Below are 24324 nucleotides of genomic sequence, written 5' to 3'. Positions count from 1 at the left end.
CCCCTGCCCCCCCCAAGACACCCATGTATCTATCCTTTCCTGCCTGTCTCCGTGTATATCACTAATGGTCATGCCTCAGTGCCAGAGAGCTCCCGTATCTACACTCACATCTATGTAACGCGTCGTGCCTCCCGCTTCCATTCCTGTCTATTCCTTTTGTGCTAGGAGGGGCGTGGTTGGCCGTTCCCTCCCACCCCTCCCCCCCTCTTTCGGTCCTTTTCGCCCGCTGTAATATCCTATTATAGTCTTTTCTCCCTCATGCTGATCGCGACCAACAGGCCCAGGAAGGCAAAGGCCAGAGACATGGCTGTGGATTTCATGCAGATGGTCCATGTTAGTTATTTATCGATTTAATGTGGACGGTCTCTTTTCTTTGGGCCGGCAAGAGAAAAGGGAAAAGGGAATAGGGGTGGGGGGACATGACAGGCCAACAACCCCTTTCCGTTTCTCTTACGAGATGGAGTTGAATGAAGGCAATGGGCGGGATGGGATGGGATGGGATGGATCGGATGTATTGTATAGTGTAGCGTGGATGATGTATCATTCGCTCATTCCCTGAATGCGCAAGAGGAAAGGGGGGAAATCAAATCGAACGACGCATGACTTACCAAAGGTACAGCTCAACCCGTCGAGGTAGGCGCGCAGGACGATGTCCCTGATCCACGGAGGCAGGTCGCGGATAGATTTGACGCTGGAGACGGCGGACTCGATGATCTGTAACGTCCCCCAGATACAAACAGGTCGGTGTTAGTGTCGGAATCAGATGCAAGGGGAAAAGGAGAGAATATGAGAGATCGGAGATCTCGGTTTTTTGGGCCCCCTTTCCTGGGGTGTCTGCGAAGTAGTAGATAAATATTACGCAGAGGGAGAGGACATACCTTGGATTTATTCTTGACGCCCTCCAGGCCGGACTCCAGACTGCTCCGCAGACGGGCGTGCAAGAGCGCGGTGGAGAGCTGGATGCCGATCAGCAGAAAGAGGTTGTAGCAGAGGTACAGCGTCGTGCCCGCGACGGCCATCTTGCTCGGGTCCAGGCTGGCGGCGAGGTGGATGAAGGTGGTGGCCTGGTTAGTGCCGGACGCGAAGCCGCCCAGGAAGACGTAGAGCGTCTCGGCCGGGTGCACGGTACCGCGCCAGCGCAGCAGAACGAGCAAGTAGCCCACACAGCCCACGGCGTTGCCCAGCACGGTGAACAGCCGGTACCGCCCGGTCTTGGAAATGGTGTATCCCGCCAGCAGACCGGCGGTGGCGTTGCCCACGACGGCCGGCACGAGGCGCAGTCCCGCGTCGCTCACACTCGTGCCTGCGACCGTCTGGAAGTACAGCGGCACGGCATAGAAGAGGCTGAACTGCGCCGCCATCTGCAGGCCCGCGAGCAGGTAGGCCGTCAGCGTCGCGCGGCTGGTGAGCAGTTCGATGGGCAGGATGGGCTCGGCGGCCCAGCGGCGCTCGGCGGTGTAGAAGAGCGCCGTGAAGGTCAGGAACAGCAGCACCGCGGGTCCCAGTGTGTAGGCGAGGGGGAGAGCGCCGTCGTCGTTATGACCATCCGCACTCAGAAACTCCAGCGCGGCCAGGAAGCTGATGATGGTTCCGATCAGCGTCACCGCGCCCAGCACGTCCACACGGGCCAGTTTCCGGCGGAACGAGGCGGTTTCCCCCTCGCTGTCGTCATCACCGTCAGGTTTGGTGCCCGTTGTCGTTCTCTTTCGTGTCCGCTTGGGCAGTTTCCACAGGATGAGCACGAGACCCAGCACCGTCGGGGGCACCTGACCGTAGAAGCACCAACGCCAGCCGATCGTGTCGCACAGCCAGCCACCCAGGGGTCCGCCGACGGCTCGCCCCGTCGTGGCAGCGACGTTGACGTAGCTCCGCCAGGTGGCGACTTCTCGCACGGGAACGATGTCTGTAGGTAGAGGTAAATAGGGTTAGTCAAGGTAGGTGTCGTCGTAGGTCAGGATCAGCTTTGGGAGATATGTAACCGTACCAGCAATGATGATGGATACCAGCGCCGTCATGCCCGCGCCGCCAATGCCCGAGATGGCTCGACCGGCGACCACATGCCAGTATTCGCGCCCGATTCCGCTGTATGGTTCGGTGTAAGTATGGATGGACGACTTGGCCCCATACTCAAAGTCTCGTGGGAACTCACCACAGAAAGCATCCCACCGCGAAGAAGATGTATGCCACGCTCAGGTTACTCCGTCGACCGAAGATGTCGCTCAGCTTACCGTACTGTGTCGGTTTGAGGCATTAGTAGTGGTCAGTCAGCCACGGACGTTGAGTAGAGTTGGGGCAATGTATCACTCGGCAGAAAGTGTCGTCTTATATTACTTACCAGGGGTTGACTCGCACAGAGGGCCAGCACGAAGCTGGTAACCAGCCACGAGGCGCTCGACAGGGCGTTGAACTCGGACGCGATCTGCTGGCTGGACGCGATGATCAGGCTGCCGTCGAGGTTGGCGACGAAGACACCTGTTTTGGTAACACGGGCACACAGGTTAGCATGAGTATTCAATGGCTGGCTGGCTGGCCGGTCTTGTTTTGTCTGGTCTGGTCGTCTCTTTCTCCCTCTTCTAGTAGACATATATACATACATATACATACCTAATAGCGAAACAGGGACAATTGTCCAGATGATCAGCGCCGAAGATTCTTCAGCGACCCCTCCCGCTGCTACTACTGCTGCTGCTTCCGGCGAAGTATCAGTAGTAGTGGTGGTGGTGGTGGTAGCAGGGTCTGCAGGGTGGTGTTCATGGTATGGAGGGAGATTGGCCGCGGACGAATGACGGCGTAGTGATGTCCTGTATGATTGCTGCTGCTGCTGCTCGACGTCTACAGAAGAGGCAGAGGAGGAGGACGACTCGGAGTCGCTGTGTCGCAGCAGTGCTGTCGTCTCGTCTGCGGCGGCGACGACATGCCCCCTGTTCCCCTGTCTGTTCCTTTCCTCCATGGCAGCGGAAGGGGGAGTCGTGTGATCTCGCCGGGGCGACGACGTGAGTCAATAGATCAGAGCAAAACAAAACAAACCATATTTTACTTCCATGCCACAGCACAGCGATAGAGTGTACTGGAGGTGATGTCGACCCATCCAGTCGGAGGACTCCCTTCCTCCCCCCCAAAAGGCGTCAAATGTCGGTCAATCACGGACAATGTTCGCACATCTAACAAATAATGCATGATGGTCTGGATGGGCCCTGAACCGGGGGGAAATGCCAGTGTGACCAGTGTCCGTTGTCGAAGGATCGGCATTATTGTGTGCGATCACGCAAAATCGCGAGGCGAGCACGCACCGCATCAGGCCCATCGAGGACATCAACTGTGGCTAGCTGCGTCGAGTCAGGTCGTGAACGGACTGGGGTCTTTCTTCGAGCACGCCACACACACGCCTCTCTGTCCTGTCAAAGTGTGAAACCTTTTCTGCTGGTAGGCACAATTCGATATCTTTTTTTTTTTCGCACGAAGCCCGAGCTAGAGGCAGGAGGCAAATGTTGCCGAGGGCGTGGGAGCTGGGGAGATCGAAGGAAATAAGTGGGATGTAGCGTACATACTATGTATGTACGAGGTAGGGAAATGTTAGAGGTGGTGCCGAAATAATTTCCATGGCGTTCCCCTTTATTTCTAAATGATCACGATATACTGTCGTGTTTTCTTTCGTTTCTATACAAGTTCACTCCATTGCCCTCCTCCCCGCGGTCCCATGTCACCACCGGGACCAGGCACAAATGCCTTGACGTGCCGGGGCCCCTCGCTCTCGAGGATATAGCCCTTCTCGCACCTGTCGAACCGAACCCGCTCCTGTTGCAGCTCGTAAAAGTCGTCGTAGCGTGCGGCCAAGGCATCTTGCAGATTGTCCACGTCGCCGTCGGGGTGGAGCGTCTCCCACGGGTGAGTGCACGTCCTTGCTTTGCACGTCTTCAGGACCATGACCAGGGCATCGAGTCGGGAGATGAGGTGCCTCAAGGTGGTGGTGGCGATGGCCGGGAATTCGAAGACGGAGGAGTGATTCGATTTGTACAGATTATGCGTCTCATACGGATCGTTCTGGGTAGGAGGAGTGGTCAGTCTTGCAAACATGATCAATACCAGAGTCAACGGGCATACCCTCAAATCATAAAGCTCGTGTTCACCACTGCACCATACACTGTAGTACAGATTATAGCCGGTGCCAATCACTCTGATGCCCTTGTAGGTGTTGTTCCAGTACATCGCATTGCCGTATTTGCCCTCCGCCAGGGCAAACCCCCAGTACTCGATATTCACATGTTCTCCCCGGGTTTCGACAGCACCATCGTCATCGGGAGAGATCAAGGGGATAGCGCTGCCGTCGAAATCCGATCGAATCTCTCCGCCCGCGAGTGACAAAAAGGTCGGCGCCAAATCCGTGTGAGAAGTGACAATAGCACGCGACGTCCCTTTCGGTATCCTCGGGCCACGCACGATCAACGGTATATTGATGTCCTCTTCATAACCGCACTCCTTTCCCGGTTGCAGACGGTGTTGGCCGATGTGGTAGCCGTTGTCGGTCGAGTAGAAGACGTAAGTGTTGTCGAGGATCCCATGCTCTTCCAGACGAGCAAAGACGCCGTCGACAATCTCGTCGACCGCTTGGAGGGCGCGCAGACGGTTGCGGTAGAACTCGTCGTTGAAGTCGACGTTGGTCTGGTTCTGCTTCGGTAGGCTGCTGATCCACGACACACCGTGAGGCTGCGCTCGATGGGTCAGTCTGAGCCTTGTAGCAGCACGATCAACTTCCACTCACCTCGTCGGGATTGAAGCTGGGAGTGCGCGGAATCACAGCATCAGGAAACAAGTGTCTGTGCCGCTCGGCCGGGATGGGCGGGGAGGTCACGATCGTGTGGGCCGACGCACTGCCATTGAACCAATTCTCCTCGAAATTGACGTTACTGTGAGGAGCGCTGGGGGCGATGGTCAGGAAGAACGGCTTTTTCTCCCCAATGGCATCCTCCAAAAACCCGTACGCCTTTCCCGCCAGAACGTCGGTGGAATACTCGCCCTCGTAGCTCACGGGCGGCTCGCGATTGCGCTGGAAGCTGGCGTTCAGGTACTCGTAGGTGTGCGGGTCCAGGAGGAAGTCGGAGCCCGTGAAGCCTTTGACGAAGGGGGCGTCGTAGTTCCTCAGGCTGTGCGCGTTGAACAACTTGCCTGTGTAGTACGTGTTGTAGCCGGCGTCTTGGAGCCAGACGGGGAGCCAGGCCTCATTGAAGCCCTGACTGACGAACTTCGGATAGCCACCTAGGAAGTAAGTCAGAAAGGGAAAGTACAGGGAGAGGCGCAGGACAAAACAGAACAGACCATAGGGGGGATTGACGTCGGTGACATTGGTGTTGTGGGCGGCTCTCCCTGTCCACAAACTCACCCGCGACGGGCAGCACAGGGCAATGGTGCAGTAGTGGCGCTCGAAGAATGTGCCTTGATCAATGAGGTGTTTCTTCACATGGGGCATGTAAGACAGCGAGTCCATGCGCAGGTCCTGGTCATCAGTCAATATGAAGACGATGTTGGGCCTGGACCTGGATGGCTGCTGGTCGAGTGTGAGAGGATGTTGCTGCCACCCTCTGTCGTCGCCTCCTTCATGGCTGCGGTGCAGGGCAGCGTTGGTGCTCAGACTCCCAACAGCAGCACCCAAGAACACCAGCCACCACGACAACTTCTGCCAGACCATGGCGCCGTCCTCTCCTGAAGGTCAGTGGTTTTGCATCTGTTCCTAGGTCACTCCGATCACACGAGAATCCATTTTACTGGTACAGTACGTACGTGGGTGGTCGAAAGCTGGTGGTTCCTTCACCCCGTCAGTTTCCTCCCAGGCGGTGAAATTGGGGGGGGAACAATGGGCTAGTGAGGCTGCACCATGCCTAGTGAGCCCCCCGAACTTCCACCGAACAAGCCCTTTTCCCCCTAAGAGACCCAGGGTAGCCCACCCCCTATAGCCTACCTACAGTATGTAACGGATGCCTAGTGCTGGCTACACAGACGTGCTCGTCCCACAGAATGGCGTGATCAGACCGCGACTCCAATCCCTATTGCAGCTCTAATGACGACTTCACCCCATCAGCCGAATAATGCATGAAAACGGAATCCGTGGGTTGCCAAAGCGTGGTGGAAATGACATTCTGGGACTGGTGCGCACGTTGTAGCAACGACAAAGGTGCGTAAGCAAGACTAACAGCAGACAGAAGAGACACGTTCGTATGTTGCAATGATAGAATATGCTTCTCAAGCCTTGTATTAACTTCGTTCGAAACCTTTCCACCTGGTGGGCGTGCCGGGCACTACTTCCTTGGGGGCCTTCTGCATTGTACTTTGAACACCAGCCCGCCCGCCCCCTTCAAACACCCTGCCGCGTCGTCGTGGTAGTAAAATTGCCATAGCCCAAGAAGTACCAAGGACCTCGTAAAGGGCGCTCTGATCCCTAAAATCTATCCGTCGTGGTCGGTTCCGCTTGTCCCGTTAACAACCATACGCCCATGTGCCAACGCCTCCAGATCGTCGTCGCCATCTCCGTACTCGCTCGCTGGTCTCTTGTTCTTCTCCGTGATTAGATCCTTCAGCCACTTGTTCTCCATCTCCAGCTGATTCACTTTCTCCTCCAGTTTTGCGTTGCGGTCCTGGACTTGACTCATCTTCCGTTCCAAGGCCTGTTCCCGCTGTTTCTTCTTGACGCGGAACCGTGCACTGGCAGCGGTGTTGCGTTTGCGCCTCTCCTCCTTGGCCGCCATGTCGGCAGCGTGGTCGGGGCTTTGCATGTAGTAATCGAGTCGTCCCAACATCTGCTGCGAATCATGTCCGGCGTCGCTCGGTGACAGGCTGGAATAAAAATGCGTGTCGACATTATTGTACCTCGGAGGAGAGAGGGGCTGTAAAATGTGTGTGGCCGGCACTCCGGAATACTGTGGCCCTGTGGTTATCGCGCCCATGTGGGCGGCGATGCTGGCCTGTCGCAAGGCATCGATGCCAGTGGGCAAGTCTGTGTCTTTGATGTTGGAGCCGTTCATGGAATCATCGGCAACATAATTTTTCGGAGGGGGTGTCGTCGGTCGGTCGGTGGAAACAAAAATGTCGAGGGAAAAAGATAATGGATGTCCGTAGACATATTAAAACCCATCAACCCTGGCCGCCGTGCAACCCCATTTCTGGTTTAGTTTATCAGCCCAAGCCGCTCGACACGCTGGTGACCTAAGGTTACTGGCGGTTACGGCATGCCTGCCCTGCGCCTGTGAGCTGTTCACTTCAGCATCTTTTTATGATTGGGGACCGCGGATCTTCCCCCCCCAATCGCCTCCAGAAGGCCCTTTGGAGAGAAACTCGTCATGTGCGCTCGGATCTCGATAACCCTCCACAATCGTAATTGGGGTTTGTGTTCCTGACCCAGCCACTTCCTGGGCACTGCTGTCGATCAAGAGGCGGTATGTTTGTCTCATCCCCCGAGATTTCCGATGCTTCGGGGATCAAAGCAGGCAATTTGCAGCCCTGCTCTCTCCCTATCGTGGGCTTGGCGATCGAAAGTGTGAGGCTTGACATCTGGAAGGGAAACATTCCTGCAATTCTTTTTGACCAAAGACCAGCGAAATGCCCATTTGAGACGAGAATCCGGCTTGTCGAGCTTGTGCTGCCTGGGATCCGTGCTGCAACCCCAGACCTTCCTTTGCGGGAACCCCCGGCGTGTCTGGCTGCGAACAATGTGATGGCCATGGCCTGGTCAACCTAACTCCGTGAGCTTACACTTTGAGGCGGTTTCAAGGGCAGCTATTGGGTCGGGCTTATCAGTCTCTGCGCCATCTTTTAATGATAAACCCACACCGCCCAACACCTGTTGTCTTCTGTGAGACAGCTGGCGGTAATCCAATATTGACCTTTCAATGCGCATGATAGGCCTGGAGAACAAAGTTGTTTGTTGGTTCAATCATACAGTCGTGCCAGTGAGAAAGGTTGTTGGCCCGCGGACTCACCCTTCTACCATGAAGCTTGTTCGAATCTGGACGAAGATGACGGTCGACCTTTGTGTGAGAGAGGGAAGACATCTATAGTCGACCTGTATGTGGATCTCATAAACCTCTTGTTAACCATGGTCTGTGCGCAGGGGGCATCCAGATTGATTGATTTTCGAGTTGGAGAGACAGCCGGATGGTCGTCGGGGTGGACCGCTTTCCTGGAGCACAAAGGTCGCATGTGTCCTCGAAGGGGGTTTATCTTTCACCTGGCAAGCGACATAATGGCGAGAGATTGTGTTGAGGATGAGTGGCTCTGAGGCAGGAGTCTCCCGTTCTCTTCCCACAAGTCGACGCCAAAGAGTGGGTGATAGAGGTCCGCCTGGCTTTCGAGCCCGAATCTCTCCCGTTCAACTCTCGCTGTGGAAAGTGAAGTCATGAGGAACAGGATGTGCTTCGTCATCCCATAGCCCATGGATCAACGTAGGAAAGGGCTTTCTGTTGGTCCCTCCTCAATGCCTCCATCGTCTGACAGTCCTGGCCCACGGACCAAGTGAGTGAACGATATCGAATTCGCTGGTAGTGAAGTCCTTGGCCACGGCCGCGTAGCTTTCGTCTTCCAGCGTCCTCAGCGGGCGTGACGGCTTTGGAACGAGCCGTAACTGCCTTAATTCGGCTCCGGTCGTGTCATACGTCCCTCCCCTGAAGCATTCAGCGTGGTGAGGGGGCCGGTTCAATGGATTCTGGGCTTCTTCAGGAGCTGGGAAACCCGTTTCCCAGCCGACCACGGCCTGGCATTTCTGTCTATCTCCATGAAAATAGCAATGAAGCAAAACAATTCACACGAAGGTCACGCGAGACGAGAAAATGAAGATGGAAGTCGGACCGGCCGTCGGTGTCGACGTCGCGGCTTCGACGCCGACTGCCGAGTTTTGCTTGGCGACCGACACGTCATTTTTGCCGGGGCAAAGAGATTCTTCCGGAGACGATGCTCCGCTCTATCTGGCTCTAGCATCCTTCTATAGTGGACGGCGTGGGTAGTGGACAGACGGGTAACTCTAAGTAAGCTCCAATCCACCGATCTGACCACCAGGCGCCCAGGACAAACGTCTCTCTGCAGTGACCTGAAACTGGCTTCACATCCAACCCTTCCAGCTGGCCAGCCTTTTCACAAGCCTCCAGCGTCTCCATAAAATGCTGGATGCCTTCGCCCCAGATCCCCGTTCGGGGCAGCTTTCATCTTCACTTCCATCGGCAGTGTGTCCAGGATTCCTTCTCCATCGAGATATCCCGGCGTACAGCCCGCCATGCCCGCAAATGCCACGCTCCTCTTGACAACTTCCTCGGACCACCTCTCTTCCGCTTCCTTCGTCGGCTCGATGACTATCTTCCGGCCCGATGCTTTGTCTGAGCCTGGGTGATAACCTGGGCCACGTGATTGGACATGATGTCGAGCACGGAATTCTGATTCCCTGTTGCAGCTGCGTGGAAAGGGCCCGGCATGAAAAAGTTCGAGAAATCGTGCGTCACGGTCCCGTGCAGCATGGCCACGGCTTCTTCCCACTTTGCATCCATGTCTTTACCGTTCCTGCCCGTGATTTTCTATGGATTTCTGTTAGCCCAGAACAGGAAACGATGAGCTGATGCGAGCGGCTTGGCCAAGACCAGAGTAGACCACCAAAAGAGAGCGTGAACTTATCATGCCGGCACGAAAAGCAGGGCTGCCAATTCCAGGGGCCCGGAAGCCGGTCCTAAAGATCAGGATGTCCAATGGACACTCCTTGTCGCCTACAACCGCTCCCGTGGCCGTCAGCCGATCAGCACCCTTTCCATCCGTGTCAACAAGCTCGACGTTTGGGAGATTGAAGCATGGTAAATAGTCATGGAATGTTGGTCGCTTGCACCAAGTGCTGTACCGGTGCTTGAGGGTCTTGGCACTCCTTTTGTCCTCCACGATCTCGTCGACCCGCTGGCGGATTCGTTCGGCGCGAGGCAGGTCCAGAGCGTACTGATGTGCCACAAAGGTCGGAATCTCATCCACTGAAGACGGCGGATCGGTGCCTCCAAGCAGGCCACGGCATGAGAGGTAGGTACTCCACTTATCATTGACAAGGTCGAGGTCGGCAGGCGGAGGTGCGCCTGAAAGGTGGACCGCCAAATTAAGATTCCGCTCTTTCCACCAGCCAGGATGGGAGGCGACGGTAGATTTCCATGTGTACTTGTTAGTAGGGCGCTGGCTGCGTATGTCGACGGAGGACGAAGTCCGTTGAAACACAACGAGATGACCGGCGTGTTTGGCGAGGTGCGAAACCACCTACACTGCCGTGGCACCTTGACCAATAATGCCCACCCGTTTGCCAGAGAGGTTGTCAAGGATGGGGTTGTCTTCAGAGCCGCCAGTAACAGAGTAATTCCAGCGCGATGTGTGGAATGAGGTGCCGTTGAAGTTCTCGACCCCAGAAACGGTAGGAAGTTTTGGATATAGAATGAATTTAGACGCAGCAATGGCAAAATCCACAGTCGCTTCAATCTTCAGTTCAGGGCCTGACTTGCGTTTCTTGGTCATGCCGACTTTCCACTGGCAGCTCGAGTCGTCCCAGAGGAGGCTGTTGATTGTGATCCGGAACATTGCCGTTTTCGAGAGTCGATATCTGTCTGCGACGGCGTTCAGGTACGCCCTGAACTCGTAGCCGTACGCATACTTGTGTTTCGGAATGTAATCCGTCTCTTCAGAAAGGGGAAGATAGCAGTATGACTCGATATCGCACATCAGCCCCGGATAGCGGTTGTAATGCCACGTTCCTCCCACACTTCCTGCAGAGTTGACGATACGGATCTCGGACACTGATATGCCTGCCTTGATGAGCTTGGTGGCGAAGAGAAGACCGCCGCATCCCGCTCCCAGGATAAGATATTTGATGTGTTCGCCGTCACCGATGGTCACCGTTTCGGAGCGTCCATCCAACCAGGAGCCTTCTCGATAGTGCTTGAACTGCTCTGACAGTGCCAGATCAACGTACTGCGCATCGCCGTCCGGTCGTCTTCGCTTCTGCTGTTCTTCATCGTACTTCTGCTGGATCTTCCTGGCATGTTGAGCAGCTACGCCCCCGAATCGTGCAGGTACGCCATTGAGCTGATCTGTAGCTGTGGCATCGATTTGCGCTATTTTCTCCCGAACGGTAACTGGACTGTTTGGAGGGGTGGCCGTGGATGCTTGCCCGAAAATCCCGCTCCCAGCGTGTCGAAGGGGGCGGGCTTTTAGAACAGCAAGTCAAGTAGAGGTTGCATTGTCTCAGACGATGCTGCGAGGACTTTAAGATCCGACGTGCTTGGCTTGTGAGAGTCGTAAACGTTCAAATGTAAGGCATCCTGCGCTAGAAGAATGCGTATACACAGCAGCAACTAACCACAAGCATTCCCATCTCGGCTGCCGGGAAACAAGAGAATACGCAAATTTGTCCAGGAAGAGTAGAGGGCGGACCGGTCCGAGACCTGGGCTTACTGGTGTTTCATGTCGAAGCACAGAGGCCAGCAAACGCGACGCCAGACCATGCAGACCAAGGCCATGAGAGCACCCTGTTCCGTCCGCGTTCCCTATCGAATTCGGGTGCGAATCTACCTTTAACATTGTTTGATCTGTTCAGTTAATAGAGAGAGATTAATCGATCCCCATTAACACCAAGCACCTTCAGGGTTAGAACATCAAGATCGGTGATGGCCTGAGTTTATGCGACCAACAGCTGCTGACGGTCATGGCAGTATCGGTCTCGGAGCTTCAGTCCGTGAGATATTGATGTGTAAGCATACGCCATCAGAGTCTCCCAGTCCTTCCAGATGGCTCGAAGCAGCGAGGCGGCTCTTTCACAAGACACAACAATACAGTTCGCCCCGGTTCTGGCAAGTTCATGCGTGGAAGACGACAGAAGCGGAGATGGTGTAAAGCGCTGAGTATCCGCAGAGCTTAAATAGGCGTGCGTCTCAAGTGCGTCCTTATCCCTGCAGTTCGATTGTCTCCCGGATAATCTCTATGTTCGGTTTTGCATACACTGCTTGCAAGGATCGACGAACGTATTCCCCTGAAGTTATGGGTTGGAACTTGGGCGGCTGATCAGACGTGACGAATTGCTCAAGAGCCTTCAACTCGGCCTCTTGGTTGGCTGTCATGAAATCAGCACGCAGTAGAGGGTGGACTCATGGAGGATACTGACCGCCCAGAAAGAATGGGACCGAATAGCGATCTCGCCTTGAGAGGTTGAGCACCCTGTGCATGGTGGAGACAAAGAGGCCATTCGTCAGCATCGCCATGGAATCTCCAATGTTGACCACAAATGTCCCTGGGATGGGTTTCGCCTGTATCCACTGCCCAGTATTGGACAAGACCTCGAGTGAGGGAATGTCGTCCTGTAAGAGAATGGTCAAAAGCTCGTAGTCTGTATGGGGCCGGATTGATGACGGTTCATCTGTCCCAGAAAGATTTCCAGGATAATGTGCCATCTTCAGAATGGAGTATGGTCTCGTAGCGAGGTGGTCGAACGAGTGCTCGTCCAGATTGAGGCCAAGTGCAAACATCCGAAGCAGAGCTCGACTTAACGCGAGAACATGACACATATACTCCTTGACATTCTTTTCGTAGCCAGGGAGACGCTTCTCTGTAGGCCACCAGTTGTCGCCATTGTTGTCCGAGGTAGCGGCTCCGGGGTCGATTGAGGGTTCATACCCATAGTTGATGCCTTCATTCAATTCTATAGAGTGTGAGGCATGCTAAGACTGGGGTTGTGTTGGGACATACTTGCTCCTGCAGGCAGATTGGGGTCAAGATTGATCGGATAGTAGCCGTAGTAGTGCTCGTGCTTTTCTGTGTCATACTCCATTTTCTCTTCGAGACTCAGGTCGTGAAAGAAGCGTTTGGTCTCTGATAAGATGGATTCGATCACCCTGGTTGGGACGCCATGGTTGCTGACATAGAAAAAACCCACATTGGCTGCAGCATGGCATACCTCTCGCGCCACGGACCTTCGACGTTCTCGATCGGGATGGCCCATATCACCAATGTCAATGACGGGAAGGCTGAATGTGGCCTCGGTGCTGGCTGGAGAGAGCACCCTTCGCCATCCTAACCCGGTCCTGATTTCTTGGTAGCCGTCGGCGCTGGTCCTAATGATATCCATCGTCAGGAATATGGTACACGATGTCCGCGGCCATCGTCGCCTGGCAAGGGCACACGCTTCATTTATCCAACATGTCCAGCCTCGATCGGACAAGACCGCGAAACGAATGAGGACAGCAAAGGCGCCGAGAATGCTAGGTTATCGCATAGTGTGCACATGTCCGTGAGTTGGGAAATTCCAGCCTCAGTGGAACATTGAGAAGATCACGAACGGCCCAATCTTCATGTGATAGAGTTGATTGCAGAGTCTGGCCAGAAATATCGACGGCGTTAACATACGTCAAACTCCTTCCTATACCGCAGCTTGGACGGCACTTGGGGATATGAACTTGGGAACGATTTGCAGCTGGGCTGAGGGCTTCACCCCATAGGAACCGAGTACGGTGTCCAAGTCATGGCATGTTACCAGCTTGTTATTACACTGTTCTGCAGCATGATGGTGGTTTGATGCTGCTTAGAATCAGAAGCACCGGGGTGTTCGCACAAGGTCTGGTCGTGTTATTAAGTGTATGGTAAAATTTGACAGAAAGCCAGAAAGTCCCTACGAGTTGGGTGCGAGTACCTCGCTCGCTCGTACTCGGGATTACGAGGTAGTCGGTCCTTGAGCCCCGTTTGCCAAGACTAGAGCCTAACCAGTGGTGACTTGGGCATAACTAGGCATAACTAGGCCCGCCAATAGTCATTTGGCACCAATTATCATCACCTGCACCGCCTGGAACTCAGTTTGAGCACTCACTGTACCGAATACCTAGAAACATGTTGATCGCTTCAACTCGCTTCATCTAACAGCAGGGTTGGTCGATCGATTGGCGAGGGAACATGGTACCTCCTCACGGTCTTTGATGAAACGCCTGCACTGGTGATAAAAAGGCAGCTTGACGTGTATCGTGCACCCCGAATGCGTCGACTGTTTTACGACGCGCTGTGCCAAAGGGGATACACTGGTCCCCAGGATGGCCACGAGCGATTATCATCATGACCTTCTACTGTGCCCCGTACCTCCCCAGCCACCGTACCCCCCTTGTGTGGATGCTCTTCCCAAGACTACTATTGTTTGTGGACAAAGTGAAACTCGACTTCAGACAGGGCCTCAAGGTGCTACGATTGGTGCCTCAGAAATGCCCGAAGCAGCCAATCGCCAGACTGATCCCCGCATGCCCCTTGGATGCTGGAACAAGCTCCCCTTATCCACCGTCGCAGCCTTGCCGGCCGCTGTTTGACCCCCCAACCTCTTCTTCGTTGATTTGGTTGTCCATTGGATTGAGGTTGCATTGCCCACCAGTACTTCATTGGAGATTGTGAGGTGTTCCATCCAGCCTCATGGTATTTGGATGCTCACCGAACTAGATTCCATTTGCTAATGGAAAAGGGGTTTCCCTGGGTAGGTTGCGTCCTTGATGCCTGGTGATCGATGTATTCAAATACAACACGCTGCACCTCGCAGCTCTTCGTTCTCTTGATCCATCAACAACGTTCAGTCTCTCCTTCAGCCCGCTCTTGTGTCGTTCATCTTTTGTGACAACATTTCACACTCATTCCATTCCAAAGCAACTGCCGGTTCAGTTCAGCGACGTTATATTCAAAATGATGACCAACACTCCTTCAAGATCCTCTTCTCTGGTACTCTTAGTACTCAACTGTAAGTCTTCTCTCAATCAAGTCTCGCCATCGAAACATGTGCTGACAGTGGACGGCACAGTGGCACTCCTGGTCCTTGGCCAAGGCACACAGTTCATCACTGGTCCCTGCACGAGCGATGCCGATTGTGCATCCAGCTGCTGTGGCTTCAACAGCGGTCTGTGTGCCGGCCCCGTCATAGCCCAGACACGCGACGGAGGATGTGGTTTTGGTGACGCACAGCCCAACGACATCGCCGCTCAAGCCTTCTTCAGCTCACAGTCGGCTGCGGCAGCGGGAGCAACCTCCCCAGCGACGGCAGCCCCTGCCCCCGCAGCCACCACTGCCGCTGCCTCGGGTTCCAACAACGGCAACGTCGGGACCGGAACGCAATTCATCACGGGGCCATGCACGAGTGACGCGGACTGTGCCTCGGGCTGTTGCGGCTTCAACACGGGTCTGTGTGCGGGAGCCATTGTCGCCCAGGAGCGAGATGGCGGCTGTGGATTCGGCAATGCTCAGCCCAACGACAACGCTGCACAACTGCTCCGTGGAGAACAACCCACTTCGGCTGCCTCTTCTGCACCGGCTCCCGCGAGCACGGCCTCTTCCGGCACCGGAACATCTGGCTCCTCTTCCTCCGGATCAGGAACCAGTGGCTCGAATCCACCCATCGACACCACCATCCCGGGCTCTCAAAACGTGGGCAAAGCCAATGGTTCGCAATTCATCACTGGGCAATGTTTCAGTGACGCAGACTGTGCGTCGGGCTGCTGTGGATTCAACACTGGAAAGTGCGCAGGGGCAATCATCGCTCAGACGAGAGACGGGGGATGTGGGTTTGGTGATGCCCAGCCGAATGACACTGCGGCCAAGGCGTTGGAAGGGGGAGCAAAGAAGAGGAGAGGTATTGCCGCGGTGAGGGAGTACATGGCATGATTCTTACGACCATCGAAGACAATGATAATGATGATCTGCATAACCCCACGCAGGTAGTGGTGACAGGCAAGGGCATTCTTGGTATGATTCAACAAGAAATCAGTGTTCATAGCGATGGGCTTTCTTTAGAGGAGCAAGGGCGTGTGTTGGAGCCTTTTGTCTCGCATTTACCTCTGTTGGAAAAGAAGACCTTCCAAGAAATCAAACGAGTATCACTAAACACATACCATTTGTTCAATGACCCACGTACGAAACAAATCCATCTGATCCGACACTCCAGCACGATGGTGTTCCTGCACAGAGCGACAATAAGAATCACTAGCCTTCGGCAGCGGCGGGACGATGCCTACCAAGGACTCCTTCCATCTCCGGACGTTGACCGCGTTCCCCACTGCCTTGAGCCCAAGAATTGCCGTGCTTATTAGTGTCGTCCATAAGGCTGCTTCCCTTTCGAGAATTGGTCGGAACATTTCCGTGACCGTAGCCGACATGTGAACGTGTTGTTCTCAGAAGCTTCTATGGTACTGTGCTCATCGAATACCCAAGAAGGCAGGGAGACAAAATACACAGACAGGAGGCATGCGGTGTCTGTCCTGCGGCCGCGGCGGCCGCGCCGAGAACGGAGACAAACCGTGGAAAGCGTCGACATGGGCGCGGCCATGATTCAGTTTGCTTGACAATAGCCACCACCTTCGGTGATAAAGAGGATTCTCCGTGCTGAATCTTTAGGTCCGATCATGACGTCGAGATGATTCGCTTCTTCGAGGCATTGAGCCCTGGCATCTCCTGGAGACAGCTGGAGATAATGTCAGCTCCATCAACACTCACCGACGCGACCAATGTCTGGCAACAGCACAGAGCTCAATCCCCAAGAGCGCCCTCCGTCCCTGTCGCCCTGGAGCTCGATGTATAAAAGAGTGCTCTCAATCCAGCTCAAGCAACAGGGAAAGAGGAGGAAGCAAAGTGCAACTGACCTGCTGTCGCATCACGGCCCTTGAGTACATCTCAAACAGCGTGCGCCATCTCGTTCATATTCCACCAGCTCTTTTGGGTTATCTCAAACGCCAAAGATGGAATATCAATATCTCGGCAGGAGCGGGCTCAAAGTCTCCAAGGTCATCCTGTAAGTCGAGTCGATGGTGTTGGTGTGATTTCGCCATGCTAAACCGCACGGACCAGAGGAGCCATGTCCTACGGCATGCCAGAATGGCAAGGCTGGGTCTTGAATGAAGAAGACTCGTTGCCTTTGTTGGAACATGCCTACAAGGTCGGCATCAGGACCTGGGACACGGCCGACGTGTACAGCCACGGTCGATCCGAGGAGATCATCGGCAAGGCCATCAAGAAATACAATATTCCACGAGAACGCCTCGTGATCCTGAGCAAATGCTACTTCGGCGTGACACCTGACAAACCTTCAAACCCGGTCAGTGCCGTCACCATCAACGATGGGGACATGCTGAACCAAATGGGCCTCAGCCGCAAACACATTCTCGATGCCGTGGACAAGAGTGTTGCACGACTGGGGACGTACATCGACGTCCTCCAGATTCATCGCCTGGATCGCTCGGTGCCTCGCGAAGAGATCATGAGAGCCCTCAATGATGTTGTTGAATCCGGCAAGGTCCGCTACATTGGCGCCTCCAGCATGGCCGCCTGGGAGTTCCAGGAACTGCAGAACGTCGCCGACAAGCACGGGTGGCACAAGTTCATCTCGATGCAGAACTATTACAACTTGCTTTACCGGGAGGAAGAGCACGAGATGATTCCCTACTGCAACCACACGGGCGTCGGTCTGGTGCCGTGGTCGCCTGTGGCGCGTGGAGCCTTGACACGCCCCTTCAACAACCGAGACACCCTTCGTGAGAAGACCGACAACTACCTCCAGGCCCAGATTCGGTCGAGAGAGGACAAAGTGGACGAAGAGATCGTGGGACGGGTCGAGGAGGTGGCCAAGAAGATGGGCAAGACCATGGCCCAGATTGCCATCGCTTGGTGCCTGAGCAAGAAGGACGTCTGTCCGATCGTGGGCTTGAACAAGAAGGAGCGGATGGATGAGGCCGTCGAGGCTTGCAAGATCAAGCTCAGTGATGAGGATATCAAATACCTCGAGGAGCCATACATGCCTAAGAAGAAGCAAGGCTACTGACCGGCTATTGACCGGGGGATGGACACGGAGATGGTGGTAAGTGACACGCCAACGTAGAAGACATACAGCGTCCCTGTTGATCAAAGACTCTGACCAGCAAGACGTCCATCTCAGTCCATTTCCCTGTGAGTCCGGTACGTTGAATCCAGTCTATTGCGCTTGGCGCGGCATCACGTTCTTGCCCTGCGGCGGTGAAGTCGCGGCTTCACGAAATCTCAGTTTGTATTGTTCTTCACTTTTCTTTCACTTCCAGCTTCAAGACCTGCGCCACCAACCGATCAATCTCCAGTGACATTGTGCTTCCTCCATCCCGCGCCATCCTTCTACACCCTTTGTTCATCGAACGACACCTGCTAAGCGCGTTGACCGACGTCGATCCGCACTCTCAGTCTCCTCCCAGACCGCCGCGCCTCCGGTACTATCTCAAAGATGGCAAAGCCGCGTCCTGTCCCTGTCTGGAATCCGCCCTCGGACGATTTGTTAGATGGCTCGCAGCAGGGTTCCGAGGCTGGTCTTGCCGCGACAAGCACACCTGTCGGAGGTCACAGCTTGGCTAACTCTCCCGGTCTGCCTCCTCGTGGCTATTCAGCCCTCGACGATGGTCTTCCCGTGATAAGCACACCCGTGGAAGGTCGTAGCTTGGCTAACTCTCCCGATCTGCTTCCTTATAGCTATTCAGCCCTCTACCCTGGTCTTCCCGCAGTAAGCACACCTGTCAGAGGTCGCAGCTTAGCCGACTCTCCCGGTTCTCCTCCTTATGGCCACTCATTCCCCCTCAACTCCGTGAGAGACCGCGAGGGAAGTACCAAATCGGGCGGACGCGGACGCTGTGGAGATCCCACCAAGGTTGACCGTAGCAGCAAAACTACCAGCAACAAATATCACAAAGCCGTCTTTCCCGGGATGAGAGTTCCAGTCTACATGCACAAAGATCGCAAGGGAGATAAGCGAGTTGGTTATGGAGATCACAGTGGACTTACCCAATCCTGGGATTCTGAACGCGTCCCCATCATGTCTGTCCAATGCCCCCTCCCTGGTGGTACGGCGGTCACTACGACTACCGATCCGGTGCAGAAAGTCAGTTGGGGCCCTACCAGCAGGATCGAGGCGAGCGATGAAGCACGCGAGTTGATCAACCTTTGGCGTGAGGCCCTGAAGGACGCAAAGAAAGCCAAAGGCAAAGGCAAAGACAGCGAGTTGGACGAGAGCAATGACGCCACGAGGAACAAGTCCATCAGGACAAAGAAAGTGAAGAAAGTTGATGATGATGCTGCCGCACCTGACACCGGTTTTCAATCTTACGGGACGTTTGCTGTCCACAATATCCCCAATCCTCCGCGCCGCCACCTGATACCTCCACCCCCAACCCCCCCTGAAACTATTTTCCACAGGACGAAGTCGGTGGCAGCGGCTCTGTCGATGCCTACACTTCCGAACACCCACCCTATGTCTGTACAACAGCTGGTCGAACAGTATCGCCTCCAGCACGCCGCAGACCCAAAGACGTTCGAAAAGGAAACCCGTGCCATCAAGATGGACCTTATGGCTGCGAAGGTTGCGAGAGGGGGAACAGCGCGCTTGTTGCTCAACGAATACACGGTTGATTTGGCCAGCCGTGAGGATGCGGAGCTTGCAGAGAAATGGGCCAGAGGCCAAGAGAGAAATTTCGGGATCTCGGATATGAGAAGCAGAGCCAACAGTATGCTAGCGGCTGCGTCTGGAAGTGAGGAGGTGCGTTCGCAGATGAAAAGAGGTGGAGACATGGAGATTGCAGAGCCAGAGCCGAGCATGAGGCATCCTCAGCCTCGGCCTCGAGTGTCTCCCACGTCGAACGGAGGTCCAAGTCGTCGCTGCGCAATATCCAATTGAAGCTCTCACGCCTCGACCTCCCGGAGCACGTCAGCAAAATCACCACTTACGGCAGCGTTCGTCACCAACACTCTGTCAAGCGCGAGGTTGACGACCACGGCGAGAAGCGCACAGTCAAGACGTGGATTGAGATCACCGAAGTTTTTGAGGTGCCACACGCTCAGTCGCTTACCTTGAAGGATGTGGCTGCAGCGGTTGATGCAGACGCCGAGGGCCAAGACAGCAACGAAGAGATTCGGGGAGGCGAGAGTGACGAGGAAGGGTACGCCTCCAGCTCCCGTTCCCTGTCACTTTCATCCTGGCCCATGGGCGAGTCTGTCAATGCGTTCAGCGCCCGGGGCAGACGCCACTACGACTCTAACGAGACGGAGGCTGAAGCACTCTTCACTTCGCTCTCGTGCTTGGACGATGTCAATAGCCCCCAGAGCATTACGCAGGTGAGTGGCGACTTGAGAGCGTTGATGGCCGGCTTGAGGTCGGATGGGCAGTTGAAGGTGCACCAGGCTTGAGTGTACAGAGACGCAGAGTCACCGTCATTGCACGAGCAGGTGAATTTAACACCACAAGTCAGGACGAGATACGAGAGAGTGACAGAAAGAAGACACGGATTGCTTGTTGTTTGGATCCTCGCGATCGGAGTTCGGACGTGGAAGTCGACCATGTGGCTGACGAGAGGCAATGGCTGGTCGGGTTGAAGTGACGATGAGCTGAGAGGTATGAAATCAAGCAAACGATCTTGGGCTGTTCAGCAAGCAGGACATGGATACCGAGGACGATGGAATGCGAGCGAGCGAACGAATGGCTGATTAGCTGGTAATATGGGTTGAACGAAAGGATTCAATCGCTGAGAGCTAAAGCGGATTCATTCTAACAGCGGAAAAACAGAGAAATTACGAGGGTTTGACACAGTGAATGAGCTCGGCTGAAGCTTGGGCCAGGATAAAGGCTAGGATTTGATCGACACCTTCCAGTTGACAGCGAGGTGAGGTGAGCGAAAACACGCGGCTCGTTCAGAAAGCACAGATTCCTCACAAAAACGAATCACCTCAGATGGCTCACATACACACACACATAGCTCTCACATAGCTAGCTCAGAACAAACTGCGATTCGAATCACGGAGTGACCGTGCTAGAGCCACGTGATACATATATATCGTATCTCCTGCGATATCCCTCTTCCTCAATACGAGATTGACGGTGGTCATGTGTGTGTGTACTGTCCTCTGCCGTCGTTGGTGTTGGTGTTTATGTCGTTGGGAAGTACGGAGTGGTGGTGTACAGTAAGTACATTTCCTCGTATGATCTGTCGTACTGGACCCGGTTTGAGCAATTCAACTGATTGATTGATTAGTTGGTGGGTATTCCTTCCTACATTGAGCACGTTACATGACATGACATGACATGGATGGATGGATAGATGTGTCCAGGCAAGTCTATCGAATCCCGCCCCTGTAAATTCAGAACAACACTCCTTGTCCAGTCCAGTCCAGTCCAGCACAGCCATGATACGCACAACACACTGTGGCAATCATGAATACTGTACACCGTCGTAGAGAGACGGGGGAGGGAGGATATGGTGGAACAGCACTCCCGGAAGCAACGATTCTGGGAGGTGGAATGGTGGCCAAAAAAGGGTCCAAGGACGTGTGCGCAGGTCATGCAGCGACATCATCCATGCACATACGTACATGTTCTTTTTTGTCTTCCGTCATCCCATCCCAAAAGCAGCTTGTAAGAGGTGTGTTTTGCGTGAACCGGATTCTATTGTTTATATTCCCTTTTTCCTTTCCTTTTCTTTGCTCTTACTCCACAACCCAAACGGCAGCCATGCCCCTGTGTGTGTAAAAAAAAAGGGAAGTTTGTTAGCGAGAGAACTAGCGACGCGATAGAAGCGAGAAGCAAGAAAAGAGGGGAAAGAACCAAATACTCACATTCCCGTGCCCACACACATGCTCGTCACGCCAATCTTCTTGCCCGTCCTCTTCAGTTCCGTGAAGAGGGTGCTCACCTGTCTGGCGCCGGTGCAGCCTAGAGGGTGGCCAAAAGCGATGGCGCCACCCTTGGGGTTGACTTTCTCGAAAGGCAGGCCGAGTTCTTTGACGCACCAGACGCACTGGCTGGCAAATGCCTCATTAATCTCGTAGATGTCCACGTCGTCCTTGGAAATGCCGGCCTTCTCGAGCGCCACGGGAATAGCTTTCCAAGGTCCGATGCCCATGAGTAAAGGCGGAACACCGACCACCGATGATGACACGAACTTGCCCAGGATGGGTTGGCCCAGCCGCTCAGCGGTGCTGCGTTTCATGAGCAGGACAGCCGCAGCGCCGTCGGAGATCTGTGAAGCGTTGCCAGCGTGGATGGAGCCGTCCTTCGCGAAGGCGGGACGGATCTTGCCCAAGGACTCCGCGGTGATTCCAGGTCTCACGCCGTCGTCTTTCGTGACAGTCACGGTCTTTTCTTCCTCGGTCTTGGGATCGGTGTATTTGACAGTGATGGGGGCGATCTCCTCGTCGAAGAGACCGGCCTGTTGAGCTTTCAGGGCCTTTTGGTATGAAGCAGCAGCAAAGGCATCCTGGTCTGCACGGGAAATCTTGCGGTCCTTGGCCATCTGCTCGGAGAGGACACCCATGGGGACCTTGCAGTTGGCGGCTTGCATGTGGTTTTCCAGCAGATCCGAGAATTCAGTGACCGCACCGGGGCCGTATTGGGAAGACATGCTCTCGACGCCAGAGCCGATGCCAATGTCGATCATGCCAGCGCGGATTGCATTGGCAATGTCCACGCATGCCTGTAGACCGGAGGAGCATTGCCTGTTCAGGGCCTTGACTGCGGTCGACTCTGGGAAGCCTGCGACCAAAGCCGCCGCACGGTATTCGGTGGCACCACCTCCTGGAGCAAGCACGCAACCCGTGGCGATGTCCTCGACAAGCTTGGGGTCGATCTTGGAGCGTTCAAGGAGGTTCTTGAAGGTAAGGGCCAGAAGGTCGGCAGCGGCGGTGTCCTTGAGCAGACCCCTACCGCCCTTTGTGAAGGGCGTGCGGATGGCACAGGTCACGACGACATCGTCGGGGGATTTGGAGAGAATGGATTGCTTGCTGCCACCGAGGTGACCGGAAACCTGGGAGAGGCGGGCTTGAGCTGTACCAGAGTTTCACATGTCAGCGACAAGAAGACGGCTCCTGAAGATGGCGGGCTGACATACCTGCAGACATGCTGACTTGTAGAGCGAGTTCACGGAGAAAGCAAGGTACCAGAGAAACAGACGTGAAAGAATCCTAAGATGAAGATGTCAAGAAGAAGAAGAGGAGAAAATGAGTGAGAGAACGGACAGTAGAATTGATTTATGATCACCGAAAGTCACAAGGCATGTATGTAACCTTTTGAATCCATTCCTCTAGACTTTCCTCATCAAGAAGCATATGCGTTCGTTTTGCGTGTCGATGCCGAGGCATGTGGGTTGTTGCAGCGCAACAGCGTTGATGAAGTCATGGTTCGGTCACCGGTCACGCCGGTCAGGGGCCTATTAATGAGCCTACATAGTGAGCCTAATGAGCCCTAATACCGAGCCCCCTAATAGGACTGTTACAGGGACTCAATAATTACGGGATACGAGTGGCACGTGAAAGGCCCACAGCAACTGGCTCGGAAAATCTATTCTTCCGCCTCTACTTCCAGACCCATCGTGAGGAGAGAAAGAAGTTCAAGCTCAATGCTCAGTGCCTGCTTCTGAAGCCCAGCACTGTGCGATATTTCCATCGCCGCACTCCAAGATGGCCGTGTCTGCGAGAGCCTCCCGCGCTCTGCTGTTCATGCACCATTGCCGGCGCTCGTGCCTAGTCCCGATAACCAGCCGCCATTCTTCGACCGACGCTGCTTCCTCTCCGTCGCCCTACGCACCCTCAAACTTCACCCGCCATGCACCACCTCCCCCAGCGGCATCGTTGTCCAAACCGGACACATCCTACGACAATGCCTTCCCATCGCCTTCCTCCTCCTCCGTTCTCTCCTCCCTCCCCACCCCACGACCGCTCTACGCCCACCCGAGATCCCGCTCCCCGCCCTCACCACCACCGCCCGTCGAAATCCCCGGCACCCGACTGACGCCCTACACGTGGTTCCTCTCCCTGCTGGGCATCGCGCCCAAGCCGTCGGCGTCGTACCAGCCCGCGCCTTTCCGCGTGACTAACAACCCGTACCGTGCGCGCAAGAAGTGGCCCCCCGACTTCCGCAACCTCGACCCCAAGCAGCAATTCCACTTCGAGAAGACGTACCGGAGGAGAGCCGCCCTGAAGTGGGCGCGCCCCAGGTGGAACAAGGCCATCAAGTTGCTGCAGCAGACGCTGATCACCGCGACCCTCATCTACTTCATCTTCATCTGCGAGCCGAGTCACGGCATGGGCACGCCGTTTGACGGGGTAAGAGTGGTCTCCCTTATTTTCTTGCTCTTGTGGGAATGGGAACATCCAGGCTAACTCAGTTTTGATGCAGTTTCGTATATGGTTCTTCGACAAGTTGGGCAATTTGGGTCAGTTGCCTGAATCTACTAGAGAAGAGGCGGACAAGTTGAGCGAGGAAGCGAAGAAGAAGATGAAGCACCCTGTTGAAACTTCTCCTACAACCGCGACGTCTTGAGTAAA

General features: G+C 54.9%; 9 protein-coding genes across 9 annotated transcripts; 4 read left to right on the top strand and 5 right to left on the bottom strand.

Moving 5' to 3' along the window:
- Nucleotides 1–239: 239 nt before the first annotated feature.
- Nucleotides 240–2950, bottom strand: AYL99_10034 (hypothetical protein; the record flags this gene model as incomplete). The annotated part of the gene is made up of 7 exons (XM_018841540.1): nt 240–307; nt 609–714; nt 879–1903; nt 1985–2082; nt 2150–2232; nt 2336–2472; nt 2605–2950. The coding sequence occupies 7 exons, from the start codon at nt 2948–2950 to the stop codon at nt 240–242; spliced, it is 1863 nt and encodes a 620-aa protein (XP_018689249.1).
- A 707-nt stretch (nt 2951–3657) lies between these two features.
- Nucleotides 3658–5683, bottom strand: AYL99_10033 (hypothetical protein; the record flags this gene model as incomplete). Its single annotated transcript, XM_018841539.1, has 3 exons — nt 3658–4704; nt 4760–5253; nt 5314–5683. 3 exons carry the CDS (start codon nt 5681–5683, stop codon nt 3658–3660), a joined length of 1911 nt encoding a protein of 636 aa, XP_018689248.1.
- Nucleotides 5684–6437: 754 nt separating this feature from the next.
- AYL99_10032 (hypothetical protein) lies at nt 6438–7013 on the bottom strand (the record flags this gene model as incomplete). The annotated part of the gene is made up of 1 exon (XM_018841538.1): nt 6438–7013. One exon carries the CDS (start codon nt 7011–7013, stop codon nt 6438–6440), a length of 576 nt encoding a protein of 191 aa, XP_018689247.1.
- Nucleotides 7014–9329: 2316 nt separating this feature from the next.
- AYL99_10031 (hypothetical protein) lies at nt 9330–13114 on the bottom strand (the record flags this gene model as incomplete). The annotated part of the gene is made up of 6 exons (XM_018841537.1): nt 9330–9548; nt 9739–10183; nt 10265–11029; nt 11992–12103; nt 12155–12688; nt 12736–13114. The coding sequence occupies 6 exons, from the start codon at nt 13112–13114 to the stop codon at nt 9330–9332; spliced, it is 2454 nt and encodes an 817-aa protein (XP_018689246.1).
- A 1583-nt stretch (nt 13115–14697) lies between these two features.
- On the top strand, nt 14698–15669 carry AYL99_10030 (hypothetical protein; the record flags this gene model as incomplete). Its single annotated transcript, XM_018841536.1, has 2 exons — nt 14698–14752; nt 14813–15669. The coding sequence occupies 2 exons, from the start codon at nt 14698–14700 to the stop codon at nt 15667–15669; spliced, it is 912 nt and encodes a 303-aa protein (XP_018689245.1).
- A 1070-nt stretch (nt 15670–16739) lies between these two features.
- AYL99_10029 (versiconal hemiacetal acetate reductase) lies at nt 16740–17818 on the top strand (the record flags this gene model as incomplete). Its single annotated transcript, XM_018841535.1, has 2 exons — nt 16740–16792; nt 16849–17818. The coding sequence occupies 2 exons, from the start codon at nt 16740–16742 to the stop codon at nt 17816–17818; spliced, it is 1023 nt and encodes a 340-aa protein (XP_018689244.1).
- Nucleotides 17819–18247: 429 nt separating this feature from the next.
- AYL99_10028 (hypothetical protein) lies at nt 18248–20196 on the top strand (the record flags this gene model as incomplete). The annotated part of the gene is made up of 2 exons (XM_018841534.1): nt 18248–19533; nt 19593–20196. 2 exons carry the CDS (start codon nt 18248–18250, stop codon nt 20194–20196), a joined length of 1890 nt encoding a protein of 629 aa, XP_018689243.1.
- Nucleotides 20197–21614: 1418 nt separating this feature from the next.
- Nucleotides 21615–22899, bottom strand: AYL99_10027 (hypothetical protein; the record flags this gene model as incomplete). Its single annotated transcript, XM_018841533.1, has 2 exons — nt 21615–22825; nt 22890–22899. 2 exons carry the CDS (start codon nt 22897–22899, stop codon nt 21615–21617), a joined length of 1221 nt encoding a protein of 406 aa, XP_018689242.1.
- A 558-nt stretch (nt 22900–23457) lies between these two features.
- AYL99_10026 (hypothetical protein) lies at nt 23458–24319 on the top strand (the record flags this gene model as incomplete). Its single annotated transcript, XM_018841532.1, has 2 exons — nt 23458–24102; nt 24176–24319. 2 exons carry the CDS (start codon nt 23458–23460, stop codon nt 24317–24319), a joined length of 789 nt encoding a protein of 262 aa, XP_018689241.1.
- Nucleotides 24320–24324: the final 5 nt, after the last annotated feature.

This window comes from Fonsecaea erecta, assembly GCF_001651985.1.
Source record: "Fonsecaea erecta strain CBS 125763 chromosome Unknown Scaff10, whole genome shotgun sequence".
Classification (NCBI taxonomy): domain Eukaryota; kingdom Fungi; phylum Ascomycota; class Eurotiomycetes; order Chaetothyriales; family Herpotrichiellaceae; genus Fonsecaea; species Fonsecaea erecta.
Note: the sequence above shows the minus strand (reverse complement) of the source record. Positions and strands in the feature narration are given on the sequence as shown.